The 20,258-nt window shown below is 47.7% G+C and overlaps 1 protein-coding gene across 1 annotated transcript in view; it reads right to left on the bottom strand.

Annotated features, from left to right (window-relative positions):
* Positions 1-20,258, bottom strand: part of LOC120021248 (mediator of RNA polymerase II transcription subunit 13-like) — a 112,692-nt gene continuing 92,434 nt past the window's right edge. The window contains exons 7-31 of the mRNA XM_038964917.1: positions 19,040-19,204; positions 18,159-18,315; positions 17,911-18,015; positions 16,910-17,572; positions 16,611-16,812; positions 16,441-16,516; positions 16,187-16,317; positions 15,929-16,001; positions 15,374-15,594; positions 14,223-14,437; positions 13,101-14,029; positions 12,456-12,635; positions 11,787-12,022; positions 11,378-11,603; positions 9,717-10,032; positions 9,297-9,555; positions 8,816-9,004; positions 6,394-6,617; positions 5,948-6,090; positions 5,504-5,662; positions 4,772-4,936; positions 3,910-4,061; positions 2,648-2,812; positions 2,395-2,522; positions 1-2,126 (exon numbers count right to left, since the gene is read on the bottom strand). Coding sequence (XP_038820845.1) covers positions 1,994-2,126; positions 2,395-2,522; positions 2,648-2,812; positions 3,910-4,061; positions 4,772-4,936; positions 5,504-5,662; positions 5,948-6,090; positions 6,394-6,617; positions 8,816-9,004; positions 9,297-9,555; positions 9,717-10,032; positions 11,378-11,603; positions 11,787-12,022; positions 12,456-12,635; positions 13,101-14,029; positions 14,223-14,437; positions 15,374-15,594; positions 15,929-16,001; positions 16,187-16,317; positions 16,441-16,516; positions 16,611-16,812; positions 16,910-17,572; positions 17,911-18,015; positions 18,159-18,315; positions 19,040-19,204 — 5,612 coding nt within the window. The 3' untranslated portion in view covers positions 1-1,993. The remainder of the gene's footprint in view (positions 2,127-2,394; positions 2,523-2,647; positions 2,813-3,909; positions 4,062-4,771; positions 4,937-5,503; positions 5,663-5,947; positions 6,091-6,393; positions 6,618-8,815; positions 9,005-9,296; positions 9,556-9,716; positions 10,033-11,377; positions 11,604-11,786; positions 12,023-12,455; positions 12,636-13,100; positions 14,030-14,222; positions 14,438-15,373; positions 15,595-15,928; positions 16,002-16,186; positions 16,318-16,440; positions 16,517-16,610; positions 16,813-16,909; positions 17,573-17,910; positions 18,016-18,158; positions 18,316-19,039; positions 19,205-20,258) is intronic.

Below are 20,258 nucleotides of genomic sequence, written 5' to 3'. Positions count from 1 at the left end.
TTGTCAAGAGTTTTAATAATTTACTAAAAAAAGAGTGTAAAAGTCACAGATCTCTTCTCCAAGATTGATCTGTCTCATATTCAAAGTGATGGCAGATGTAACAAATTTGCAAACTTGTCCTCTTTTGTACTTTAGTGTACAAGTATTGGCATTACACCCTTGGCTGTATTTGAATGAGACTTCATATGCATATATTTATATTTGAAAAAGCCAGTGCCAAAAAATACTTCATAGGAATCACTTAATATAAAGTAAATCAAACCGGCGTGAAATGTACAGCTTTGAGAAATTCCCAAAACACAGCTGAAAAGTGTATACAAACATGCTAGGAATTGTACAAATAGCAGGGCTATTTGAGTGGAGGAGCTCAAGAAATAGGCTTTTCTGATGGTTTGCTTGACATCATTTGGGACCACCGCTGAAGTAAAGCATATTAGTTAAATATACAACACCCAAGTAACTCTCAAATACATAACATTGAAGTCTATTGCCTATTTCAAGTTTATTTAGCAGGAGAAGAGAGACACTTTATAAATATATCTTTGCAGTATTAAGAACCTTAACTTAAACTGATTCAATAAAAAGGCTAAAAGTCAACATTTCAATAATTGAAAAAGTTTAAAAGTATAGAACTAAAATGCATTGTCTTTAATAAAAGATGTATACTGTATTTGCCTCTTCAAAAAGAAAGTTGTGTATAAACCCCCATCACCATCACGTGGTTGTTTTAGAGAGGTAATATATATATATATATTTATATACATATATATATTTGAATTTATATGCATGATATACTATATATAAATATGGCATTTTAACAATTTTTGTTACAATTTCCTTTAAAAGGACAATTTCCATTTCCGACCAAAGGCGATTGATATTAAATTTGGAAAGGGCCTTGATCATTTTTCTGTGTTCAAAATGTCGTTTTAAATATTAAAAATAAGTCTCAATTCTTTGCAAATGAATTTTTTTACACTATAAAGATTTGTCAAATAGTATTCAGTGTGTTCATATCTACAGCAATACAACTGTTACTTCCAAAAGTAAGGAAAAAGTGTCATTATCAAATGCTTTTCCCCTCACAGGAAATTGTTGTGTTCTTCACCCTCTTATGAATGTTGGTATGAATTTCATTACTAAACTTTGAGCCATTACAACCACAGTTCTATACAAATGTGTCAAATTGAAGGTAAGAAGCTGCTCTGCTGCTGTGGCCAGTTGGTTCCCTGGTTGTGCAGTGTGGGGCAGATACAGGACTTTTATGCATGTGACTCCCAGGCTCCCATCCTACATGAGGCTTTTATAGCTCCCAAGGTATCACTGTCATGGCTGGTAAGGGACATGGTCCAATTCTTCATGCAGGACCATACTGTAATTCACATAGTCCACCCTTTAACATGCCTCCTCCATGGCTTCAAAAATCTTCAGTCTCACAGGAACAAGGTGGAAAGTCCTCCTGTACAACAATGCTGATCTGATAATGACAAGTGTAACACTGAAATGTCCTATTATGACAATAAAAAGGGCATAGTTGGATATCTCCATCTTCTCTCTCAGGCTGTATGTGCCTTTTCAATGTACAATGGTTGTTGGCACATCACATCTTACAAGAGACGTTTTCTAAAGGTAAGAATTGCACTAGGCTGGTCTCACGGCTGACCAAACTGTTCATGTTCAAAAGTCTCTGTACTGTACATAGGCGTTTGTTTGTTTTCCCAACCAAGGACCATCTGTTGTTCTCCTGCCACCATTTTGGCCATCAATCCACTGAAATATGGCCACGATTCGATCACAGATCGCATGATAACACCAGGTGTAAAAGGGGTCCATAAATCTCGTCCCATGCGTTCATTCATTAAAAGAAAACAGACCTCCAGCGCTCTCTGGTGTCCAGGCAGAGGCATTGCAGGCAGGCAGGCGCACATGACCTCAGAGGCCATGGATTGTACAGTACTCAGTTTCCTCAGCTGTCCATTAGTAAGTCCCATCGCTAGAGCATGTTGAGGACGGCATTGTACATCTGTGTGAGCACGGCCAGGTGGACGGGCAGGCAGGAGCGGCGGTCCTGGGTGGCAGGGTTACACGTTAGCCACGAGAGGGCGTTGTACTGCTCCAACACAAACCTACAGCAGGACGCAAGACATGAGCACCAGGGTTTGGGGTTAGAGAACACATAACATGAACATACATCATAGTAGATGAAGTGTTGTCCTCTACAGCCTACACATGATGCAGGCATACAGCTACTACTTCACCACAGAGGACAAGTCAGTGACAATGACAACCTATGTGTCGGAGTGAGAGAAGAGGAGATGTTGGGGTGTTACACAGTAGGAGAACGTAGGATGGGATGGGCAGTGGGTACAGGGCATACAGCAGAGACCTACTAACCTGAGCACGTCAGAGGTGGTCTTGGAGTCCAGAGGGTGAGGCGTCCGCTTAGTGGTCTTGTCTGAGGTCGTCTGATTGGGCTCGTCTGATTGGGCTGTGGTGATGGAGATGTGGTGGTGTAGCGATGCCTGGAGGGGGAAAACACACAGTAAGTTGCTGAACACACACAGACGTACACACACAAAATAACGAATGCACACGCACACGCCCCCCACAGGCACAAACAAAATCAACTAGTTCATGGATCCCTTACCTTGAGGAAGAGTGGACACTGGTTCTGAGCCTGAGGGCAGGAGGCCCAGAACCAGTGAGGCAGGCTGTCGGCCTGGGCAGTGGAGACATAGTATCCCAGGGCTAGAGGCTGCTGCTTCAGCTCCTCCGGAGGGTTCTCCCTAGACAGAAGCCTCTCTCCCTGACTCTGGAGGAGCACATGTGACAGACGGAACATTAATACTGGGGGCAACATGGCTGCCAAAGACCAGACCACACAGCTGCTCTATTTTCGACTATAACAGATGTCTGTGTACTGAACATTACAAGTACACCATAGGATTTTAGTTATGGATCATAGCGCCACACCATAACACAGGCAAAAACTCACCCCGCTGAAGAGTAACAGGCTGACCACGTGGTTCTAAATAAATTTAGAAATCTATGTTATTCAATTATTGCACCCACACTGCTCGCGCGCGCCAACGAGCGTCTGCGTTGCCAAGGGCTAAAATAGAAATCAGTTCTATTTCTGACGCATATCGCGCTGCAAGGCCTGCCTCTCCCATCTCCTCATTGGTTTATAGAAGCAGGTACCCACGTGCCATCTCCTCATTGGTTATACCCACGTGGGTGACTGAAAGACGAACGAGGTCAGTGGCGGTAATGCACCTAATTTATGAAAGTTGCCAATCGCAATATAAAGTCAAGAGAAGAAAAAGCCTGGAAGGAAGAGAGATGACTAGAAACGATTCGGTTGACCGTTTTATGTGTGGATTAATTGTCAGAGTAGAGGACCTTGTGTATTTCAGGTAAGATAACAACTCTGTTTATATCCCAGGAGAAATTAGCTAGCAAGTGCAAGCTAACTAGCTAAATTGCCATACATTTTTAATGCTTTTCGACCTGTCCCGAAATTAATATAATTGGTTCAGAGTTTGTTTTGATATTTTAACCTGCGTGTCGTGATCATGTTTGGTGTAGGGGGACAAAATTAATGTATGCACGATGGAGCACGCGCACAGATGGTTTGGGTTCTGTGTAACAGATTCCGTGATAGAAATATAAGGTCATTTCCGATTGAGCCTGCATACGCAGTGTTTCCCGTGAATAAAATCTCTGCTAAAGCAGGAACACTCTGAAGCTGATTTTCCACGATACAGATTAAATAGGGCCCTCACTGTTATTTTAAAGCAGGATTCTAGAACATTCCAATGTCGTAAAGGACATATGGCCACCAACAGTATCAGGAAAAGTTCTGCATAATTCACATGAATCGAGTCCCAGCCTGGTTCCTGAACTCACCCTGTTATGCTGGAAGTGTGAGCTTCCCCCCATGCCAGAGGGGGAGCCAGGGGAGGGTACGGGGGAGGTGTTGGGGGAAGGGTGCAGGTTGAGAATGTCATGTCCTATGTCATTCTCCAGCTCATCGGGGAAAGGCAGGTCGAACATGTCATCTGGAGACAAACACAGTCAGCTAGTCAGCTATAGACGTACACATGTAACTTGTCATACACAAGAGGTGTAGACTACACCGTGTAGTCCAGTGTATCTTCTTCTGAAACCATTAAGACAGTGACAGTTCCAAAGGGAGCAAGCAAACAATCCTTAGACAATTGTGCACCCTGGTGGGTTTTAATTTTTCTTTTTTATCAGGTTTTTGCTTTGGCGGACGTTATTTTTATATTGACATTTGTCAATAAAACTCACGAATGCAGCTGTTTATGTCAAATGTTTTGTTTTCTACTTGTAGCCCCGTTTGTCCTGAAAATAAAATAGTAAAACACTTCATTGTGAAGCTAAATATAAGGGCTGGACATGCAGATAAATGAAGGTCAGATAAATGAAAAGCCTATTTTTGCTGGGATCTCGGGACTGAAGAGGTTAAAAATAGATGACAGATGTGTAGATAAATGGGTAGGCACTTATGTGTGAACTGCACATAATAATAAATCCAGCAACAGCTACTGTAAGATACTGAGTACACAATAGCTAGTTACTGATATTAAACCTTGCGATTTCCAGCTCAAGTATATAGTTTTAGATATTTTTATTGTCTCTAACATCTAGGTTGTATTGAATAACCTTGCATCTAAATACACTCTGCTACAGTATGACACTCCCAGTTAGGGAGTGCCAACATGGAGGTCTAATGTGGAGCCCTTACCGGCGTTGTCCTCTGTGGGGTAGGAGCTGGCGGCCAGCTGGGTGGTGGCGGAGGTGGGGAATACCAGGATGTGGGTACAGGAAGCATCCTGGGGGGTGTTCAGCTGGGACGTCTGCAGGTTGAGGGCCGTGCTGCGACCAAACACCGAGCCCATTGTAACCGCATCTGCACACACAAACAATTTATTATCAATATGTTATGTAAGGTTGCATTGTGATTTACCTCAATAGAGCTTGCGGTGTGTCGGCAAAGAAATCAGTTGAGTGTGCTAAAGTTTGTATTGCTGTGCACAATGTCTTGCAGTGCAGAGTGGCTGTACTGTAAAACCCACTTGGCAGAACCTTGCAATCTCTATTATGTCTGCATTACCGTGTGCTGTGAAGTGAGTGTGGCAGCACAAAGTGCTCCTTCAATGTGTGGAAGTGTAATGTGTTCCCTGAGCGCAGTAATGTGTCTGCTCCTTGGTGTTGTGCAGAGCTAACCCTCCACGCATTACTACTGCCATCTCTATTAAGGTCGTACAACCTCTGTACTGTACTGTGCATTGGGGCTAAACACACTATTACACTGTTCACCTCTGGGTCATAACATGGTGTATCTGCAAGCCCAGGGCTTTTAGACTGAGCTTCTAAAACATCTATTAATTATGTCTATTCCATTTTTAGATCTGAAAGGTACATTAAACACATCATCAATGGGCCGGCCCAGTGTGCTGATGATGCTGTTGCTAACCTGGCATCACCACGATGGAGCCCTGGGGCTCCATGGCAACCAGGCAGGCACTGAGGATGGAGGGGGAGTCCGCGGAGGAGATGCCGCACATACGACACGCCTCCTTCAGCTGGCGACTGATGGAGTGGAGGGAGTGCTCCCCCAGGAGAGCGCTCCAGTCTGGAGGGAGGGAGACATGGGAGGGGGGAGGAGAGAGGGGGAGAGAGTTAGGTCAATACAGGGAATGGTTCTACAGTCTACTGTCATCTCCTCTGGATCAACTGAAATGATTTGGCTGAAAATATAGAGATTTGAAAAATCTGCCCTAAACAATATCAGTAACAATATCACCAGCTTCAGCTTAACTTAAAACGTTGTCATGATCCACCTTGGAGATTTTTACAGCAAACAGCAAGGACAATGAGACAGAGTTAGGCATTCTATACTGTTCTATACTGAACTCACCTTTCAGTTCCCCGTGTCCTAGTCTGCCCAGCCGACCAATCACGATCCTCCATGGCAGTGAGGTCATCTGGATGATGCCGACACACCAGTCCCATAACTTCTGCAGCCCCATCTTCCTGGCCGAGACCTTGGGCCGCCGCACTCTGAAGAGGAGCAGGGAGAGAGGAGAAGAACGTTTGGTAATGTCTACATAGCATTACCATAGCATAACCTGTATTAATTCAACAACCAAATAGGTGCATGCTATTCTCCTGCAGATTGCGAAATGCTACAATAGTGTCTGACTTTAGCCTAGCCTAGCATACTATGAAGACACAATGAAGGACAAAAAAGCCCAGCGTATGTTTCACATTATCACAACTAGCACATTATCACAACTAGCACACACCTCTCCAAATATATCCTCCACTTTCCCAGGCGCTGAGTAACTGAGTGACTGAGTGTACCTGTTGGGCACGTCGATGTTGATGATGCAGGTCTCCAGTAGCTCTCCCTGTTGGTCGGTGCAGGACACCAGGATCCAGCGTTGGTCGTGGGACAGGCAGTAGCCCACAAACAGCACGTTGTACCTAGGAGGGATCTCTGCCCACACCTCCCCTGGCTCCGGCATCTTGGCACGGGTAGGACCTAGGATGTACGGGGGAGAGTAGCCCTGTAGAGGGCTGGGGTGCTGGGGAGGGGACAGGGGGAGAGAGAGAGAGAGAGCGAAAGAGAGAGAGGGAGAGGAAGAGAGTGGGATTGTGAGACAGTTGAAGCATTTATTTACAAGTTAACCCAATGAGTCACACCGGATTTCTAACCCCTTCTAAACATTGTGTGTGAGACCAACCATAAGCCTGTGTGATTACCGGGGGCTGATTACCGGGGGCTGATTACCGGGGGCTGAGCTAGAGTTGTGTTTGTGAGACAAGGGCGGATCCCGAAGGGGCCTGGGGCCGAGTCTTTTATACTAAATCTGTAGAGTCCAAATGGTTTGAGCTACAAACTACTAAAAGCTATCTATGAAAAGCTGAGACTCATGTTCACCATGTTCTACTCTATGATGCTCACAAGCTACACAAGAGTGGTTAGAAGGTAAGGAAGGGGTTATTCTACATAGATCATAGGAAATCCCAGGACATAGTGTCTATAATACTGTAATTAGCTCACATAGTTACTGTCAAACTCCAAACACTTGTCACTGACTAGTTGGACATTCATTTCCCAGTGATTTCTGTACTTACAGCATTTTTTTCTTTGGATAACATTATTTTTATATTGACATTTGCCATTAAAACTCGTGAATGCAACTGTTTATGTCAAATGTTATGTTTTCTACTTGTAGCCCTGTTTGTCCTGAAAATAAAATAGTAAAACACTTCATTGTGAAGCTAAATATAAGGGCTGGACATGCAGATAAATGAAGGTCAGATAAATGAAAAGCCTATTTTTGCTGGGATCTCGGGTCTGATAGGGTTAACAATAGATGACAGATGTGTAGATAAATGGGTAGGCACTTATGTGTCTAAAGCCTGTGTCTGTTTAAATGAGTGTCCAGGTCTCAGCCCCCGGTAATCAGCCCCCGGTAATCAGCCCCCGGTAATCACACAGGCTTATGGTTGGTCTCACACACAATGCTTAGAAGGGGTTAGGGGTAGCAACACATCTGCCACGCTGATCCTCAACACTGGAGCCCCTCAGAGGTGCATGCTCAGTCCCCTCCTGTACTCCCTGTTCACCCACAACCGTGATGGCCAGACACGAGTACCACACCAGAAAATAAGTTTGCAGACGACACAACAGTGGTAGGCCGACAACAACGAGACAGCCTATAGGGAGGAGGTCAGAGACCTGGCCGGGTGGTGCCAGAATAACAACCTCTCCCTAAACGTAATCAAGACAAAGGAGATGATTGTGGACTACAGGAAAAGGAGATTCTCTCAGCTTCAAGTTCCTTGGTGTCCACATCACCAACAAACTATCATGGTCCAAACACACCAAGACAGTCATGAAGAGGGCACAACAAAGCCTATTCCCCCTCAGGAAACTAAAAAGATTTGGCATGGGTCCTGAGATCCTCAAAAGGTTCTACAGCTGCAACATCGAGAGCATCCTGACTGGTTGCATCACAGCCTGATACGGCAACTGCTCAGCCTCCGACTGCAAGGCACTACAGAGGGTAGTGCGTACGGGCCAGTACATCACTGGGGCTAAGATGCCTGCCACCCAGGACCTCTACACCAGGCGGTGTCAGAGGAAGGCCCTAAAAATTGGCATAGATCCCAGCTACCCCAGTCATAGACTGTTCTCTCTGCTACCGCACTTCAAGCGGTACTGGAGCGCCAAGTCTAGGACCAAAAGGCTTCTCAACAGCTTTTACCCCCAACCCCTCTTTTATGCTGCTGCTACTCTCTGTTTATCATCCATGCATAGTCACTTTAACTATACATTCATGTACCTATTACCTCAATTAGCCCGACTAACCGGTGTCCCCGCACATTGGCTACCCTGACTATTTGCATTGTGTCGCGCCACCCGCCAACCCCCTCTTTTACGCTGCTGCTACTCTCTGTTTATCATCTATGCATAGTCACTTTAACTCTACCTACACGTACATATTTCCGCTATTAGCCTGACTAACCGGTGCCCCCACACATTGACACTGTACCGGTACCACCTGTATATAGCCTCACTACTGTTATTTTCACTGTCACCGTACTGTTTTTTTTTGTATTTCTTTACTTATCTATTGTTTACCTAATATCTATTTTTTTACTTAAAAATTGCACTGTTGGTTAGGGCTTGTAAGTAAGCATTTCACTGTAAGGTCTACACCTGTTGTATTCGGCACATGTGACAAATAAACTTTTATTTAATTTGAAGCCTTACCTCTGGACTCTTGAGCACAGATTCTAGGGTGGAGGCAGGGCCGAAACCGGTCAGAGACTTGATGTGTGTCTTTGTGGGTAGGAGGCGTCTGCACTGGGAGTAGGCTGAGAAGGCCAGGGCGCGCAGGTGCTGCAGGTACAGAGGGCTCTCACCACTGGCTGGCTGGAGCAGGTACTGACAAGGCACCACCTTGACAACACATAGGGAATAAACACTGGTATGAGAGCAGCTTGACCTGGGGAGATATTCATTACTGTTGGCCGTGATAGAACACGCCAGAATATGTCTGAAATGGAACCCTATTCCGTATATAGTACACTCCATTTGACCAGAGGGCTCTGGTCAAGAGGAGTGCACTATACAGGGATTAGGGTGCTACCCACAGTCTCCGTCTCTTTACAATATATACAATCATAATATTCAACGATACAGAAGCTATAGAGAGAACAGTATATGTTCAGAACAGAACATATGAACCTACCTGTAACACCAGAGCTGGTCTCATGCTCTCCGGCAATGTCTTTAGCATCTCTGTGTAGCAACGCAGCAGCCCTAGTAACCACACACTGCCCGCCTCCACCTCCTCTCCCTCCTCCTCCTCTCCACCTCCTCCGCCATCCCTCGCTCCGCCTGAGCACAGGAAGGGGTCCACCACATAGATAACGATGGCCGGGGGGTGGGCATGGCTATCGGCCGAGTCCGCCAGCGTGGGGATGCCGATTCGCTCCCGCTCCGCCAAACTGATAAATTAGGCAGAGACATGATTAATATCCCACTATCATAATAACATAGAATACTGAATAATAACATAGAATACAGAATAATAACATAGAATACTGAATAATAACATAGTAAAACAATAGCAATATAGAAGCATATATGCCCTAGCATAGATTTTCACCTCTCAGGGGTCTCTGCTGGCTGGCTGGGTGGGGGTGGTGGTGGTGTGGCATTGGGGGTAGTCTTGGCCTCAGCGGCCCCTCCTTGGGTAATCTCTGCTGAGCCTGGTTGGTCCGAGGCTGCTGCCGTGGGGGTGGGGGTGCTTCCTGAGCTAGGGGCTGCCGCTGGCTCTCCCTCAGCAGGGACCCCGGGGCCAGAGGGGGGCTGGCTGGAGGAGGGGGCAGGCTGGGCTGAGGAGGGCGTAGAGGCTAAGGGAGGCTGATGCTTGGGGGGTATAAACAGACTACTGTCCAAAGACAGGGCAGACAACTGTGGACCTGGGTGGAGGAAAACATAGAGGAGAAGTTAGAGATGAAATGCACAGAGTAGTTTGTGTAATACCAATTTAGTAAGACCTGAAATACACTACATGACAAAAAGTATGTGGACACCTGCTTGTCGAACATCTCATTCCAAAATCATGAGCATTAATATGGAGTTGGTCCCCCCTTTGCTGATATAACAGCCTCCACTCTTCTAGGAAGGCTTTGCATTCAGCCACAAGAGCATTAGTGAGGTCGGGCACTGATGTTGGGCAAATTGGCCTGGCTCGCAGTCGGCGTGCCAATTCATCCCATAGGTGTTTGATGGAGTGAGGTCAGGGCTCTGTGCAGGCCAGTCAAGTTCTTCCACACCGATCTCGACAAACCATTTCTGTATGAACCTTGCTTTGTACACATGGGCATTGTCATGCTGAAACAGGAAAGGTCCTTCCCCAAACTGTTGCCACAAAGTTGGAAGCACCGAATTGTCTGGAATGTCACTGTATGCTGTGGAGTTAAGATTTCCCTTCACTGGAACTAAGGGGCCCAGGCTGAACCATGAAAAACAGCCCCTAACATTATTCCTCCTCCAAAAAACTTTACAGTTGGCACTATGCATTGGGGCAGGTAGAGTTCTCCTGGCATCCACCAATCCCAGATTAGTCCGTCAGACTGCCAGATGGTGAAGCGTGATTCATCACTCCAAAGAACACGTTTCCACTGCTCCAGAGTCCAATGGTGGCGAGCTTTACATCACTCCAGCCGACGCTTGGCATTGCGCATGGTGATCTTAGGCTTGTGTGCGGCTGCTTGGCCATGGAAACCCATTTCATGAATCTCCTAACAAACAGTTCTTCTGCTGACATTGCTTCCACCGGCAGTCTGGAACTCGGTAGTGAGTGTTGCAACCGAGGACAGACGTTTTTTTTACGCGCTACGCGCTTCAGCACACGGCGGTCCCGTTCTGTGAGCTTGTGTGGCCTACCACTTCGCAGCACTTACAGTTGACCGGGGCAGCTCTAGCAGGGCAGAAATTTTATGAACTGACTTGATGGAAAGGTGGCATCCTATGAAGGCGTTATGTTGAAAGCCACTGGGCTCTTCAGTAAGACCATTCTACTGCGATTGTTTGTCTATGGCGATTGCATGGCTGTGTGCTCGATTTTATACATCTGTCAGCAAAGGCTGTGGCTGAAATAGCCAAATCCACTCATTTGGAGGGGTGTCCACATACATTTGTAAATATAGTGTCTCGATAGAGAGTTAGGTCTATATCACATAAACATCACAAGGGTAGGGTTAATAGGGACAGTAGCATAAACGATATAATACATGGCAATCATAAAGCTCAGTTTCTTACCTAGCTGCCTTCTGCAGGCTCGGGCATAGAGTTTAAGTTTTCTGAGGTTGTCGATGTGTTGCTGTCCAGCCCATGGCCCTGTGAACCACTGGTCTACCTTCTCCTCCTCCTGCCTCTCCTTCTCTTTCTCCTTCTCTGTTTCTGTCTCTGTGTCCACTGCCCCCACACGCACCAGGCCATCTCTGGACACCTTGGCCAGGGGTCTGTGTTTCCCCAACCGGCATGTCTGAAAATGGACATAGGCAGGGGTCAAGGGCTATAGATCCTATACGCAGTATCTCACCTTGTTTGCATACATCTTCACACATTTAAACATCTATTGGTAATTACTGTATATTCTGAAAGAAACAAGTAAGAATTTCCTGGACGAGAGGGTTGTGATACAGTAGATGTAGATGACAGGACCTACCTCGTAGACAGCGCTGAGCTCCTGGAAGAAGACTTGTGCCCCAGCCAGCAGGGTGTCAGAGTTGGGGCAGAGCACCAGGAAGGCCACGTCTCTCTGTCCCCCGTACGGTTCCAACAGCAGCTTCTCCCAGAAGGGCAGCGCCAGGGGCGACAGCGCCAGGAAGTTACGGTCGTAGTAGTCGTAGTAGCCCAACAACAGGGTGGGAATAGGCAGAGGCTCTGGCGACTCCTCGGACCCTGGTCAGAAGCAAGATGATGCATGTGAGACATTGTACTGTATTATGGGATGCTTGACTGGATTAGCTAAAGGTGAGGTCTAATTTTCTAAAATTCTTATTTGATTACATTTCTCATGTCATCCTTTGTACTGGCAATATCAATATAATACAGGGCCTACTCCTACATTGACATAAGAGCATGATCCAGTATGGGCTGCTAAGAAACATTGCAATCCAAATCAAATATCTTTGTACTGACAATATTGATAATATAATGTAGGGCCTACTCTGTCAGGTCGACTCCAAAAACTACTAATCTTAAATTCACATCTCACATCACATGCTGAAATCCAGACGAAAATCAGGCCCAAAGTCATCCACAGTTAATGTGGCTGCTAAAATACACTACAAAGCAAATTACTAGAGACTGAACATTGCTCCTGGTGGCTTACCGTAGGAGCCCCGTCCAGCCATCTTGTGGAACTGTTGCCATGTGAGCGGTCCTTGTACGTGCTGGATGTTCTCCCATGTCCGGCCCATCCGTTTCTTCTGGATGGCGTCCTGGAGGTAGGGCTGCAGCGACAGCAGCATACGCACCACGTCCTGGGATGACAGCATACTGATGTCCAGCACTGGGGAGAGACAAGGAGACACACACACACACACGAGAACACACACACACGAGAACACAAACAAATACATACATTACATAAATACACATCATACACATTGAACGTCACATCACACAACAGTCCGAAACTAACAAAGAGAAACATGGATTTAAACTTTGAGTGAATGGATTGATCTTGCTTGTTTTTCCATTATAAGAAAAAAAAGTCATTTGTCTCTATAACTCTCTGTAATCAGTTCACCACAGATAGACATCACCACTGGCACCCTCCTACTACTACACTCTTAGAAAAAAGGGTTCCAAAAGGGTTCAGCTGTCCCCATAGGATAACCCTTTTTGGTTCCAGGTAGAACCCTATGGGGACAGCTGAATGAACCCTTTAAGGTTCTAGGTAGCAACGTTTTTTCTAAGAGTGTATCATCCCTTGACATCCTTTTATCATCCCAGCCAGATCACTCCTCCTTACTATTGGTGTGAGGCCAGGAATGTAGAGCGCTGCTTCTCACAACAGCCGGATCTACTTTCCCTCCGGCGGGGTTATCCACATACTGCTGCCCCTGTACCAGCGCGTTGTAACACTCCACACACGCATCACTGCCATCCACCCACTGCTTGTCAGCCATCCAGCTCTGGATTAGGGCCCCCTGGCGGCCGTTGCAGGAGCAGGAAGGAGGGAGATGCATGGAGGCCAGGGAGGAGATGGGCTGGGAACACTGCTGCTGGAGGAGCACCATAACAGAGGAAGGGGCAGGGGAGGAGTCCTGGGGGCGCTTGGCCCGGGGGTCTCCCATGGGTGGGTCTCTGCGGCAAAGCGCCAGTCTCCTCTCAGCCGCCTGGCCCACCTCCGAGCCCCTCCCAAAGATGTCCAGCTCGTCCTCCAGGAAGAGGCCCGTGCCGTGGGCCAGCCGGCGGTTGACGATGGCGCTGAAGCCGCACATGCAGCGGTACTGGTCCTCAAGCGTGGAGTCGGGGATGTACACGCCCACGTCGGCACCCTTCACGTTCATGTTGCAGGCGCAGATGCAGCAGCTGTCAAAGTTGCGGTCTTTGAAGACATTGAGGACCGAGTCAGAGAGAAGCAGGGCGGCGTACAGGCTGTGGGCCTCGGGTATTGGGGGGCTGGACGTATGGGGCTCAGCTACAGAGCTCATAGGCAGGCTGGTGGAAGGCGTGCTGGTAGGGGAGCTCAGCTCTGTCCCGGTGCCCTCCTGCTTCACCGAGCCCTGCCCGCTGGCCGTGCCAATGCCTCTGGGGGTGCGGGGGGTACGAGGGGTGGGGACAGAAAAGCGGGGGGTGGCAGGGGAGGGTGAGGGGAGGATGCCACCGGTGGTGCCCACGGACAGGGCGCTGGCACTCAACTGGGAATACTCCTGGTCCCCAACACTGGGGATGTTGCTGGAGGACAAACACACAAAGAGGAATTGGTGATCAGACAGACCAAAATACTTATCCCCAAACCTTCAAATTATACTGTCCATAAAAACTCCTCCTTAACAGTTTATTGATAGCTGTAAATTCAGCATGGTAACGCTTAATAAATATTTTATGAACATCCATCCACCTTTAATAGAACTGGTACAGTACTTACACATATCCATCTCTGATGAATGGGGTGTGATGAGAGGGTGGCAGGGAGGAGTAGTGCTCCATCTTGGGCAGCAGGGCCCAGGAAGGCCGGTAGTAACACTGGTCAGGCAACTTGAGGGGGGGCAGGCACTGGCTGGGGAGGGTCCGCAGCGGAGCAAACATGGAGCAGCCCATCTGTGGCTGGACGGAGGGGACACGGTACACAAATGAGAAGTCCTGAAGAGGGGGATGGGGAAGGAGAGCTCATTGCAAATGGGTCCCCACAGTAACAGGTCACAATGAGAGACAATTAGCACTACATTAACAATGTCATGAGTTGAAACAGGCTGTGTGAGATTTGAGGTGTATTGAGAGGTTCAGGTATTTGGTTCCACATACCAGTAAGTCCCCTAGCAGGCCAGGTCAGCAGGTACAGTATAAACATGCTACAGCAACATCAGACAAGATCAAACCAGGCAGTAAGGTTTACATTAACACTGGTAGGCTGCATAGTGCCCTGTAGCTACTTTATTTTAAAGGCCCAATGCAGATGTTTTTATATCAATTTAAAATAATTTATAGGTAACCTGTAAGTACCTTACTGTAATAGATTTCAAATAACAAATAAAAAGCAAATAACTTTTTCTCAAGCAAGAATTTTGACAAGACTGTCTGGGAGTGGTCTAAGGGGTGAGGCAAAACTGAAAACGAGATGTTATTTGGGGAGAGGTTTGGAACTCTATTTGTTATTGGTTTATTAACCAATTTACCGCATGGTGATGTCACCATGGAAAGGCGAAACTCCCGCCCATGCAAACCTGCTGATTAGAAGGTCCTGTGTAGATTATATTTTCAACCAGCAACTATAAGGAAATAACACTTTAAGCGTTAGTTTCATCACCTGTTGTACAATATGATACAAAAACAGGAAAACTGTATTTGGACTGCACTGGACCTTTAAGCCTTTTCACCATTCTATCATTAACCATACCACTAACCATATCTACCAATTTGACAACATAAATAGATTACATGGTGTCACTTTTCATGGGACTCATCTCACTTTACAAAGTCAAACATATTATTTTTTAACATGGTAAAGTAAAACATAATTGTCTGTAATCTACAGTAGTCTTAATCATGTCCATTCCCATTGCTTCTGTGATGCCTCACCTTGATGTCCTCAGGTTTTGGACTGGCCATGCCCTCTTCCACCTCCATCCGGTACTCCTGGAGCTGGGTGGAGGACAGGGGGCCCAGGGGGTAGTCGGAGCCCGCCGAGGGGGCTGGGGGCTCCTGGCTGGGGGTGTCACGGTATGTCATGATGGGGGAGAAGGCCGGGTGCTGCTCCAAGGAAGGGGGTGTGGGAAACATCCGCTGGAGGTCTGCTACTGCTGAATGGAGAGAGAGAGGGATGGGGGGAGGAGATGAGGGGTGGAGAGAGAGAGAGAGAGAGAGAGAGAGAGAGAGAGAGAGAGAGAGAGAGAGAGAGAGAGAGAGAGAGAGAGAGAGAGAGAGAGAGAGAGAGAGAGAAAGAAAGAGAGAAAGAGAGAGAGATGGACAGCGAGAGACAGACAGCGAGTGATAAGAGAGACATAGAGAGTGATGATGTGAGAGAAGTAGAAAAAAATGATTATTTTTCCCAGGTCACGCTAAACTCAGCTAGGATAACATGCATAAGATAACAAACAAACTGCGGAACACGTGTACATGTAAAGCTGGACTCACTTGAAGGATAGGGCACAGCCACCCTCCCTTCCCTCCGATCTTCACTTCCTGATACCAGGACCCTGGCTGTGTGCTGGTTGGGGCAAGCAGTCTATACATTATTATAAAACACAGATATAAGTAGCCTTGGATAAAAGCGTTTGCTAAATAACATATATTATGTATTATTGTGATGTTGAGTGTATTACATTTTGTGTAAAGCGGGAATGAAAATGGAACAGATTTTAGACATGCAGTAATTCTTAGAATGTTTCTCACCCTAAGTTCCTCCTCATCCTCGTCGAAGATGTTCTCCAGGTCTGAGATGAGGACCACCAGATCAGTCTCCCTGGTTAGAGAAGGGTTTTGGGCTTTGGCCGCCGCATCATCGTCCTGCGGTGAGTCATCATCTAGAAACGCACAAACAAGACCATCAAAGACAACGCTCAGAACACACACTATGATCAATGTGTTGGGGAACATTTTTTATTTAGAATAGAATTTGTATATGGTGTCAACATTCAATTCGTCACCAGCTTTGGGAGCAGAGCTAAAGATGGACATGGCGTCTTTCCCATCAGGCAGTGCACCGTTGCTGATCTCCTCTCCCTGGAAGACAGACACACTGTATTTAATTTCTTCTCCCTTTCTAGCTTGGGTGTCAATCAACAAATGTAACTTTCACTGTTAACAAGAGCCTTACTTTGGGGCCTCTTTTGCTGGGGTCTCGGCCCTGGCCCTTCAGTCTCTTGGAGGTGGGGAAGCTGTACTCGATGTCTCCCTCCTTGAAGTCGTAGGGGTCATCCCCGGGGTCCCCAGGCTGATGCAGGAGACCCAAGGTCTGGATGTGTGCCCTAACACACTCCTCCGAGATCTTGAAGCGCTTCTGTGTCTGCATGAATAGTCTGGAGGGAAATAAGAAAGGAAACTTAGAGTGATCAAGTCTGTGCGTGTGTGTGTCTTTGAATGAGTAATTAATGCACTGATCTCGCTCTCTCTCACCTCTTCAGTGCAACTCCCTCAGTGGCCTGCGTCTCTGTCTTTACTTCCACTCTGTCACTGGGGAGCTCTGGAGGCCTGAACTCAGCCTTATCAGCCCTGGGAGTCCTGAAGCCCCTCCACCAGCCTGCCCCAGCCTCCCTCTCCCTGGGCCCCAGAGGGGCTGCATACAGAGCCGTCTCACTGGGTTCCATCACCCCCATCCCTGACGCCCCATCCGGACAGAGGGCCATGCCCACAGAGGTCTCCAGTACCTCAGGGTCCTGTCCCCCCCGTGGATGGGGGCTGAGCGTGGGGGGTAATGGGGAGACAGGGGAGTGGAGCAGGGACTCTGGAGCTTTCCTGCCGGCGGAGAGGGGCTTGGGGTACTTGCAGCTGGGCATGGGATCCAGGGGAGGGTCCAGGCTGACTAGGCCGAGCTGGGACCCTCCAGATGAGTCTTGTTCCAGGCAGGCCTCCTGGCCCACAGAGAGGCGGTGGTGGAAGGGGGTCATGGCGGCGGCTCTCTTCGGCTGTTTGTCGGCTTTCTCGGGTTTGTCCGTGGCCTTGTGCTTGAGCAGGGAGGGAGGGGGGAGGGCCGGGCCAGAGGAGGGGGTGGTGTTGGCACCAGACGGAGGGTTGGCAGAGGAGGTGTTGGTCTGCTGCTGCTGTTTCTGCTGCTTTAACCTTCAGGAAGAGAAGCAGGATCAGATGGCAGACAGAACTGGAGTGGCAGGTGAGGATGCTGTTTTTAAAACTTTCCTTATATTGTACACATTCAACTCGTGATAACATATCTGAATCATATCATATAAAAAATACCAACATTCAGAAGACAAATACATATATTTTCACCATGTTCACATTATTTATACACAATCTATTTCAATATGCTTCACATAAGTAGCACCAGACTTTTGGTTAAAAGCAGTGAAATGCCTAAAAATGAAGCCCAGATGTCTAGCTGGCTGGTGACATGCTGGGCGGCTGGGGCACTACCCCCAGATGCCAACCCCCGTGCCAACCTGGAGCAGCTGCATGGTGTCCTCTCCTCTGGGTCGGTGAAGTCCCAGGTGGGCACCCCATTTGGCGCCTCCTTCTTTGGCGTCACGCTACTGGGCCCACTGCATCTATGGGCACACAGAGAGGTGTGAGGGCGCCAGTCGTGTCACCGCACATCAACAATAACAATCCCACAGCAGATGCCAGGAGATAAATAGTGCTGAGTCTGGATCTGGGCCCCAGTTAGCCAGCAGCCAATCTGGACACTCACTTGTGTTGCAGTTGGTTAAGATAACACTCCTTCCACGCCTCATGCACCACCTGATTGGTCAGTTTCTTCCCAGAATGTTTTGGGCTGTTGGTGACCCCCATGGCACTGTCCTGGGCAGGGAGGACGCTGGACACCGTTGTCACAAAGCCACTGTCCGCTGAAATAAACAACAGATTACATTATTCAGTGGAGTTTGCTCCCTTGGGCAAGGCTGTGGGTGGATGTTTTAATAGTGCATAGCAGGAGACACTTTACTAGGACTCTTCAGCCATTGAAAAATTGTAATAAGACACTCAAGATTTACTCTGCAGCTATAGCGGTGTTTGTTTGTTTGTATCAGCTGTTTTATCTCCTAATTTGTAAGACTTTCATTAAGCAGACTTAATTGAATGTGGATTAGGATGCTGATGATTCAGTTTCAGTGAGTTACAAACCAATCTCATTTTTCTGAGGTCTTACATCTTCAGCAAAATATCTGTATGTTCAGCCCTAGACTTTGTCCTAGATGAGGATATAGTAACTTCTCTGTGCGTTGTTTCATATGAAGCGTATGGATTGAGTAATGAGGACAATTATATGGATTGTATTGCAGTATTGAGTTGTTTTGTTGAGTAAATAGGACTGATTCAGAGATTATGTTATTCGTTTTGGGAATGCAATTATTTAGGGTGAATTTCTGGAGTTTTTGGTGGTGACATGGTGTGTGTGTGTGTGTGTGTGTGTGTGTGTGTGTGTGTGTGTGTGTGTGTGTGTGTGTGTGTGTGTGTGTGTGTGTGTGTGTGTGTGTGTGTGTGTGTGTGTCTGTGTGTGTGTGTGTGTGTGTGTGTGTGTGTGTGTGTGTGTGTGTGTGTGTGTGTGTGTGTGTGTGTGTGTTTCAGCACCTGAGCAGGGCTGTTCAGGTGAGGTGGGGGGTGTGAGGGGGATGCTGCAGTGAGATGGGTCTCTGCTGCCCCCCTGGGCTCCCGGTGCAGGTGGGGGCTCCTCCACAGGCAGGTCGCCTTGGGCAACCAGCACAAAGGCTGCTGGGTAGATCATCCTCACACCACCTACAAGAAGACGAAAGAGTTGAGTTTAAATCCCTCCAAACACTCACACCTATACACTTTATATACACGTCACATACTTTTCTTGTAGCCTATACACCCAGGGCTGCAGTGCATTAGCTTATCCTTGCATGGCCTACAGTTGCTGGCTGGTACTGGGGCTTAGGGAGGTCTAATTTCAAGCAGTCCTAATCAATGATGAGGGGTCAGGCAGCCAGTCAATGGGTTGATTAGAACGTGCTGTGTGTCTGTCAGTCCCTGGAGCTTCCTTGAAGTCCCCTCTCCTCTACTCCCCTGTCTTCTCTTCTCCTTTCATTTTCTCTCCTCTCCCCTTTCCTCCTCTCCTATCCTCTAGACTTTCCTCTCCTCTCCTCCTCTAGTCTTTCCTCCCCTCCTCTCCCCTAGTCTTTCCTCCTCACATATCCCCTAGTCTTTCCCCCCTTCCTATCCCTTAGTCTTCCTCCCATCCTATCCCCTAGTCTCCCCCCCTTCCTATCCCCTAGTCTTCCCCCCCTCCTATCCCCTAGTCTTTCCTCCCCTCCTATCCCCTAGTCTTTCCTCCCCTCCTCTCCCCTAGTCTTTCCTCCCCTCCTATCCCCTAGTCTCCCCCCCCCCTCTTCCCCCTAGTCTTTCCTCCTCTCCTATCCTCTAGACTTTCCTCTCCTCTCCTCCTCTAGTCTTTCCTCCCCTCCTCTCCCCTAGTCTTTCCTCCTCACATATCCCCTAGTCTTTCCCCCCTTCCTATCCCTTAGTCTTCCTCCCATCCTATCCCCTAGTCTCCCCCCCTTCCTATCCCCTAGTCTTCCCCCCCTCCTATCCCCTAGTCTTTCCTCCCCTCCTATCCCCTAGTCTTTCCTCCCCTCCTCTCCCCTAGTCTTTCCTCCCCTCCTATCCCCTAGTCTCCCCCCCCCCTCTTCCCCCTAGTCTTTCCTCCCCTCCTATCCCCTAGTCTTTCCTCCCCTCATATCCCCTAGTCTTTCCTCCCCTCCTATGCCCTAGTCTTTACTCCCCTCCTCTCCCCTAGTCTTAACTCCCCTCCTATGCCCTAGTCTTTACT

This window comes from Salvelinus namaycush, chromosome 26 (genome assembly GCF_016432855.1).
Source record: "Salvelinus namaycush isolate Seneca chromosome 26, SaNama_1.0, whole genome shotgun sequence".
Classification (NCBI taxonomy): domain Eukaryota; kingdom Metazoa; phylum Chordata; class Actinopteri; order Salmoniformes; family Salmonidae; genus Salvelinus; species Salvelinus namaycush.
The sequence above is the reverse complement of the archived record's forward strand: the minus strand, read 5'-3'. Positions and strand labels throughout refer to the sequence as shown.